At 33.3% G+C, this 8,633-nt stretch overlaps 1 protein-coding gene across 2 annotated transcripts; it reads right to left on the bottom strand.

Moving 5' to 3' along the window:
* Window positions 1-423: 423 nt before the first annotated feature.
* On the bottom strand, window positions 424-6,851 carry LOC149567295 (type IV inositol polyphosphate 5-phosphatase 9-like). 2 transcript variants are annotated; one of them, XR_016361627.1, is made up of 10 exons: window positions 6,413-6,851; window positions 4,643-4,817; window positions 4,126-4,543; window positions 3,561-3,745; window positions 3,038-3,146; window positions 2,548-2,696; window positions 2,208-2,435; window positions 2,005-2,111; window positions 860-931; window positions 424-633 (listed from the first exon to the last, which is right to left on the bottom strand). XR_016361627.1 is itself a non-coding variant. In XM_089817471.1 (9 exons), exons 1-8 carry the CDS (start codon window positions 6,546-6,548, stop codon window positions 2,027-2,029), a joined length of 1,485 nt encoding a protein of 494 aa, XP_089673597.1. In that variant the 5' UTR covers window positions 6,549-6,851; the 3' UTR covers window positions 1,625-1,875; window positions 2,005-2,026. The 2 variants fall into 2 exon arrangements, 1 of the variants encoding a protein (XP_089673597.1); XM_089817471.1 differs by lacking the exons at window positions 424-633; window positions 860-931 and adding an exon at window positions 1,625-1,875.
* Window positions 6,852-8,633: the final 1,782 nt, after the last annotated feature.

The following is an 8,633-nucleotide window of genomic DNA, read 5'->3' as shown; positions in this document are numbered from 1 at the left end:
AAATATTTTTAAAATAAATTCTTCATCAATAATTTCAACTTTTAAGAGTAAATATATATTTTTATTTATTTGTGTGATATGTTATCTAATGGATTTTACAAATGTGATATGATGTATTGTATTGTATTTTTTTATAGATCTATTTGGATTATATATAAATGTCAATATATATTGTAAATTGATGAGAGTATATATAGTTATTCAAAAATTATCTTTTAATTGAATTTTTATGAGAACAGAGTATAATATATCAAATTCATATATAAATGAAACTTAGCTTAATTATTTGTATTGGGATCTTGTATTTAGTAGGAAGTGATTCTTATTTATATCAAACTTAGCTTAGTTATTCGTATTGGGATCTTGTATTTAGTAGGAGGCGATTCTTATTTAAACCAATTTGAACCATAAAGTCACAAGAAAAATACAAAAAAATCACTTTTATTTTCAATTGCATTCTCTTTAATGCTTTGTACACATATACCTTCTTGTACTCTTCAAGAATTACAAATATATATATAAATCATACATTTTTTCTTCCTAATAATTTTGTCCTCTGCCATTTTGACAAGTACTATTTCTTCTTTCAATAAGGTTGGTGTTTCTTTTCCTTTCAAATTACTGCAAGTAAATCTGTTATTGATTAATAAAAATTAAATTAGTAAAGATCAATTTTATAATAGAAAAATAGATAATATTACAAGAAAATGTACAAATTTATATCAACTATAATAAAAACTTAATCAATCTGAGACCTAATAAAAAAAATTAAAATTTATTTTAATACATGACATAATCAAAACCATGATTTTTATTTAATAATAGGGAAAAGGTAGGCATGAGAGTCTGTTGACTCTACCTTATAGTCTCCTCGTTTGGTAGGTGTTGCTGGATCAGCCACAGGTTAAACCTCACTTGATTCTAACCTGGCCTGCAATTTGAAAGATACAATATTTGGGTTTTAAAGTTCGGAACAATTTGAGAAAAAAATGTTATTTAAATATTGTTATAATGAATTTTAGAATGTATTTGAAATTTAGATTTAAAAAATATTTATTTTTGTTTGTTATTTGCACAATGAATCATGGAGTGTGATCTAAAATCATGATAAAGAAAAATGATTAATCTTATTTGCTGATAGAATAATGAATCGTGAAGTATGATATGAAATTTTGACTAAGAATTGTTTTTCGTCTTGTTTGTTATTCTTAAAAAAATTGATTGTCATCTGAAATCTTGTGAAAGGAAAGAATTTTTCCTTATTTGTTATCATTCTGATGATGGATCATGGAATGTGATTTGAAATCTTGACTAAGAAAAAAATTCATTCTTGTTTGTTTATTCTAAGGAGGAATTATGTAATGTAATATGAGATCTTAATAAAGAAAAGTCTTTATTCTTCTTTATTCTAATCATGAATCATGGAATGTAATCTGAAATCTTAACAAAGAAAATATGTTTATTATTGCTTGTTTATTCTGAGATGAACGACGGTAGACTGCAATCTGAAATCTTGACTAATAAAAATGTCAATATGATGACGATAGACTATGAAGTGTGATCTAAAAATAATTACTAAATTTTTCTTGTTTATTCTAACAATAAACAATAGAAGGTTATCTAAAATATATTGGACCAACTACTACTACATTTCTATGAGGGAATTGAATTCATGGCTTGGTTTAACCACTTCTTGTTTTCTAAAGTCTAGTGGTTGTATTGAAAAGTTGATATTATGGTGCAACAGCAACCCTAGCGTATAACAAGTGATATCAGAGCTTGGTCAGATGTTTGAATCTCTTCTTGTAACGCTGGAGGATTGTTGAACTAACTGCAAACTTCCGTTTGAGATTCTTGATATGACTTAATTGCCACCTGTATTCCATAAATCTAATGATTGTATTGATGAAACAACAACCCTACTTGTAACAAAATCATAATAAATAGAAAACTCACATAATCTAATACAAACATTATCAAATCTAATTTCGACTGTTTCCATACCATTGTGTTTGTAGATGTCCAACTATTCAGCCTCCATTTCATTAAATATTGGAATGAGGTCCTTCATAACCTCAGCTTTCACAGCTGCACCAATCTCATCCTGACAACTGCATATCAGAAAAACATAAAATCCCAAATGATATTCTAATACTTCAAACAGACATTTCAAGTATTAAAACTTGAAGAAATCACAAAATTACTACCTTTGTGTGAAGAGGGCAGGAAGATTCACAATATCTGGAGAAAGCAAGTTTTGGGCCTCCATTAATTTAATGGAGAGGCTCACACTCTTTTCCACTTTTCGTTTGCAAAGCACATCAACTGTTGATGTAAATATAGCAGAAATGGGCCTGTGATCTGAAAGCTTGTACTCTGCTCGCTCATATGATATTTGTTCTACCCCATTTCCATTCCAAAGGATCCGGTCACACCTATATATACAGACTACAACTTTTATATATACAAACTTCAACTTTTATGTTTATATTTTTCATATATTTTTGCTGGTGGGAACTCAATTTTTTTCTTAAAAAATTCGGTTACCAAGCTGGAACACGATGCTTTGCCCCTGCCTTGTTTTGTGATCCATGGTAGTGATCAGAATTGGGAGTGTACTTGTAAGTTGGGGAAAAATTTATAATGCCTTCCTTCCACTTTTGAAATATTCGTCCTGCTTTTTGCTCAGCTTTCAGCTAAACAAAGGGTGTATTCAACAATATCAGATTTATATAATCTATTTGTAAATTATGTTCATTTTTAGATTTGATTCTGTGTATTTTTTAGTATCAATGTTTTGGATCACACTATGTGATCTATTATCAGAATGAAAGAGTGCAAGATCACATTTCAAATCCTGCACTCTTTCATTATGATGATGGATCATGTAGTGTGATCTGAAATGTTGATGTTAAAAAATATACGCAATCGAATCCAGAAGTGAGCTTCGTAAAAGATGTATTATTAGAATATTAATATTCACTAGGTTAAAGATAGCCTATGAAATAATTAAATTATTGACAAAAGAAATTGTTACCTCATCATTTAATAGAAGTGTTGTCCAATCTGTTTTCTCAATAAGATGTCTTGCCTTTTCATTACATAGTGTAATCCGATAATTCAAGTCTCCAAACCATATTATTCCACTGCTTAGGTGCAAAAATAAAAATGCTATTAGATACTTCAAGTTTGGTCAATCCAGATCTGTGCACATGTTGTAATAAACACAATTCAAACATTCATGGATATTTATAATGAAATGAATATTCATTTTTCTTATGAGAGACAGGTTCATATGAGCGATTGTTCATGAAATATAGGTCAATAAATTTGACTCAAAACTATGCAATTGAATCACGGAACACTGATTCTCAGAAGAAACGAATTTATGTTAGCTACTATACATAAAATATAGATGAATAAATAACCACTACTCATAACCCATAAACAATGAAATTGATTGAAAAACGGCACAATTGTTTCTCATTCAAGATGGGTTTGTCTAACTGTGAACCACTAAGTTCTTAAAAAAAGTAGTAAAGAAAAAGATTTGTACTTACTCATGTCCCATAATAGTGCGTGGAGAGAGGATACTGGAACTGCGAGGGAAACTAGTCCGTTTAAGTATTTCTGCAACGTCAGAATTTCTGCGAAACTCATCGCCTTCCTTGTGACCCGAAGCCAAGTGTACGCACACAAAACAGAAGCTACTTTGGTGAAGCCTTAAGCTAATTGATATCGATCCCTGTAATAATGGTGATTGTTCAAGACCCGTTAAAAATTCAATTCTTTGGGAATTGGTACAGTTAGAAGGAACATTTTTAAGAAATTTGTACAATTTGAAGGAAGGAAGATTTACAAGTATTACAGTAATGAATGTTTTTGATCTAGAGTCATGAACCAATGAGTCAAAAGATCACAGATAGACTTCATCTTGAATATAAACTTTCAAATAAACTACTCACTAATACCAAAATGAAGAGAGATCATACCAAAATGGAAAAACAAAACATCAATTTCCCAAAAAGAAATCACTTTTCCACTGTATAATGATGCTCAAAAGATGACATTTTTGAAGTTTGAATGTACCCAATGAAGCAAAAAAAAACTCATAATCTAATTTACCTTATTGCGTAGGTAACCCATGATGCCACAACCAACGCAAGATACTCTAATGTCGCCAACAAATGGTGCGAGATGACATCTGATCCAGATTGTAACGTAGAGACCCACCATTTGCTTGCATACAATTCGTTTGTAACGCTGTCTACCAGAGCAAAACTTGCCATTTTCAACCAGTTCTTCCTTGCAGCTGCTCCACCCGGAATCTACCAATCCCAAATTGTCTGTTTGGAATTGGACATCAAATTGGGTCATCCTCAAATGAGATGATTCAAATTGGGTTCTTTCCAAATGGGATGGTGGTGATTTTGGTGCTGATCTGTTCAGAGCTTTTGCAATCAAGGCGTCCCATTTATCCGCCGCCCTGCTGTCCTCCGAGCCCAACACTTTTCCGGCCTTCAAAGGAACAATTTCTTGGAATCTGTCGCAGATCAGACATTGCCTTATTGATTTTGAAAGCCATTAATCTGAGCTAGGGGATCGAAATGAATATCAAGAATGCTTTTTTATTTTATTTTACCCAATCACATATATATCCGAGGATTTGTTTGTGCATAGCCATTCATCCAGTTTTAAATCCTCCGGTGCGCTCATGCCGCCTACGTTCCATGTTCCAACAAAGAGTGTGTATTCATGGGGCCGGGTGTAATCTGTCCTCAGTGTTTCCGATTGGCCGCGCTTAAGCGTTGGGCCATCTGTAAACATGGTGAACAGAGGATCTCAGCCATCAAATCCTAGACATTTGTTTGTCTAAACAGATAAAAGTTGTTTGTTTAAACATATATGAGAAATCAGTATCTACTTATTGTTCAATTGAGTACCAGACTACACTGAAAAAGGATGTCAGTATTTTACTGAAGGTGAGAGTAGAGAACATGCGTGACTAAGAGTTCAAAAGATGGCGAGGAGCGAATATGCTGTTCTAAAAGTTTGAAAACAGAATAAGAAGTGAGAAAATATAAGTTGAAGATCTTAATAAAACGTGAGAAGAAAATATGTGAAGTTACGGATTTTGATGTAATTCATAGAGAAGAGAGACTATGTTAAAAGTTTCAAATGACGGTGAGGACAAAGAATATACAAGTTGAACAAGGTGGGATGAGAGAATATATAAGTTCATGAATTTAGAAGAAGGTGAATCAAATCTAAAATTACAAAACGAATGTGAGAAGTGAAAATATGTTCAGTCTAAGCTTTCAAAAAGAGGCGACAAGAGAGAATATTAAATCTGAGGTTGTAAGAAGTGTGATGAAAGAGTAAGTTAAAGATTTCAAAAGGGAGAAGAGAGTATCAAATCTAAAATCACAAAAGGAAGTGTGAAGGGAAGTCCAAGATTTAAAAGAAGATTAGAAGAGAGTAAGATCTCAAAACAACGCGAGAAGAGAAAATATGTTAAGTTGAAGATCTCAAAAAGGTGAAAAGATGAAATGGGAATGTTAGAATATGCAAGTCTAAAATTTCAAAAGAAGATGAGAAGAGAGAAAATGTAAGTCTAAGATTACAATAGAAGATAAGAAGATGAGAAGAGAGAAAATGTAAGTCTAAGATTACAATAGAAGATAAGAAGAGAGAATATGTAAGTTCAAGATAGGAATGTCTGAATATGCGAGTCCATGCAAGTCTAAGATTCATAAAGAAGATAAGAAGGGAGAAAATGCAAGTCTAAGATTACAAAAGAAGATGAGAAGAGAGAATATGTAAGTTCAAGATCTAAAAAATGAGAAAAGGATATCAGAAAATGTAAATCCAAGATTTCAAAACAAGACACAAAAAGAAAATCTATTTTATAGATCTAACATTGTAGAAATGAAATGAAATTTTATAAAAGAACACCGAAGGAAGAAAACCAAGAACGTATAAATTGAAGATTTAGAAAGGAGAACATATAATCATGAAATACAAATAAAGAAAAGAGCATATGCAAATCGAAGATTTCAAATATCTCAAAAGGAAACAAAAAGAAAGAATAGATTTTTAAACATCAAACATGATATAACTGAAACAACATAATAGATTTTTAAACATCAAACATGATACAACTGAAACAACATTATACACAAAAGATCTCAAGAGAAAATGGGAAAAAAGAAAATGTCCTTGCACATTAAACATGGCATTGAAACTAATCATAAGGATATCTATCTATGTCTACCATATTTGGAGAAGAAAATATCAGAAAAAACTCAACATTATTAAAATCTCTATCTCCTCCTACAATTCCAATCCCTGTCTACCTACAATCTCAACAGAATCACAGAAGAAAAGATTCAAAAGAGGAGAAAAACAACACCTTGTAGATTACAGGAACAATCACAAGTATTTTCATGCTGCTCCTCTGCTTGGGACGGAAATGGCTTGGGCCTGTGAGGTAGAAGCCATTTTCGGAGAATAAGAGCAGGCCAAATCACTTGAGCAAACGACACCATTATTCTCAAGCCTCTATTCTGGTCCTCTCCCACTCTAATAAAAATGGGCAACTTCTACAGATATTCTATGCTTTTCCCCACTTGCTTTACAACCTTCCCATGGCCCAAAACTTGATTGACTTTTTCTACCAGATATTGCTAAAATATACAATTTTTTTAAGAAACAGAGCTGCAACTCTCATTAACAACTGTGAGGGGAGGGCCTTCAAAACAGATTCGCAAGATTTAAACCGACCAGCAATTTAATATTCCTATAAAACAGTGCCGTCGTATGTTTCTTGCCGACCAATACAACCCACGAATATGCAAATCAGTGTAGACCCAAATCAGACTTGAATGTGTCGTCTTCTTGGAAATTAAATTCAGACTGTAAAGTCAAAACCGCGTACTCTGTTTGAGCATTGGGTACGAAATTCGTCTTAATGAATAATTGCAGATTTGTGTAAGCTTATCATAATCTTTTTTTTTTCCAATTATTATTGATATAAAATATAAGCTCTTTTTTTATGAGCTTCTTGTTGATTGAGTGTGGCTCATTTAAACTTCACTCTAAGATAGCTAGATAGATATATGAGACTTTAATGTCTACGACGCTGAACATAGTCTATGGGACACCTTTCCCACTACACCAGCTTTTTTAATTCGGTTCACTTTTTGCATAGGCTGATAATGAGTCCACCAAACTTCTCAATGTTCTCCTTGTTGAATAAGTTGTACCATGAGATGTCGGATGTGAGTTTGACCCTGCTGTCCCTGTATGCCTCACATTCCAAAATGAAATGTTCTTTGGTTTCCATCTTCCCAGAATTGCAAAATGAGCAGATTCTCTCTTTCCAAAGCTCTTTTGATCTCTTCCACCATCCGGTCTCACATCGGAGTTTATGAGAGTTGGTCCTTAGTTGTGCAATAAGAGTCTTTAGCTCTCCAAGGTCAATATAAAGGATCCTGGTGTAGATAAGAGGTCAAAAGGTCTCGATGCCAAATCTCCCTCCATTTGCTTACTGTACTACTGACCCTTTTATGTCCGCCCCACTATTCAGTGAGTGTGAATGCACAGGCTCAAGAGATCATGATGTCCAATCTTCTTCCATCTACCAACTGGACTACTAGATCTTATTGGACAACCCCGCATCAGTAAAGTGTAGCTTATGTCCAAGTCCACCCTACATTGATTGGCTAAATTTCCCAAGTCCCCCCTACATTGATTAGCTAAAGCATTCTGGTATAGGAAAGAGTTTACTATGTCAAAACTCATACCCCCTATCAAGCTACTAGCACTTCTATGACCAGCCCATCATTGAAGGAGTGTGGGAGCAAGAGGTAAAGAGGTCACAATGTCTAATTTCCTTACATTTATCAATTGAGCTATTAGCTCTTCTATGGCCAGCCTAGCGTTAATTGGGTGACTTATTTTTTACTCTCCTCTACATCAATTGGCTAAAGCATCCTCTTGCGGGGAAGAGGTCAACAAACCATGATGTCCAATATCATTCCATCCACCAACTTAGCTACTAACCCTTCTATGGCCAACCCATCATTGGTTGAGTATGACTTATTTCTAACATTGAACATTAAATGACACTGCATATGCTTAAAACTCCTAGCATGGCATGGCTCGAATACCACATGTTGAGTTGCAGCTCATAGGCCCAGTTAGGACTTGAAACATAGAACCTTCCGTTTGTTGTCGGAGTGCTCTACCAACTTAGTTACTGACATGTATCGCCAACTCATTGCTAGTTCAAGTGTGACTTAATTTCAACAATCATTTATACCAAAGAATGTGTTGTGCCAGCAACAGAGAGCTACCTTGGATCTCTTACTTAAAATCTTTTAAAACTAAGAGTTAAAGATTGAAGGCATCTATTTTATGGATGATATTATCTTTTAAATCCTACAATTGTATATAATGTGAGTCTCCTACCCAAAAGCATAGTCTTATATTCATAACACATTCTGATATTTAAGTCAAGCCATTAACTCCTCTAATCAACTATTGTAATCATAGGCATTGTACCCTCATTGATCTATTATAGTCCGAGTTTGAACATTTGATATATCTGCCTAATTTTAGTTGGAGAAACA

This window comes from Cupressus sempervirens, chromosome 3 (genome assembly GCF_028749045.1).
Source record: "Cupressus sempervirens isolate cs-2001-9-10 chromosome 3, ASM2874904v1, whole genome shotgun sequence".
NCBI classification, from domain to species: Eukaryota; Viridiplantae; Streptophyta; class Pinopsida; order Cupressales; family Cupressaceae; genus Cupressus; species Cupressus sempervirens.
This window is presented reverse-complemented; position numbering and strand designations above follow the sequence as displayed.

Bases quoted from the DNA above. Each gene is read 5' to 3' on its own strand.
- LOC149567295 (XM_089817471.1), bottom strand. From the start codon at position 6,548: ATGGTGTCGTTTGCTCAAGTGATTTGGCCTGCTCTTATTCTCCGAAAA. The intron at 3,746-4,125 runs GTAAATTAGATT...CCATTATTACAG, and splicing joins TGGGTTACCTACGCAATAAG to GGATCGATATCAATTAGCTT. The intron at 2,436-2,547 runs GTAACCGAATTT...CTGTATATATAG, and splicing joins AAGCATCGTGTTCCAGCTTG to GTGTGACCGGATCCTTTGGA.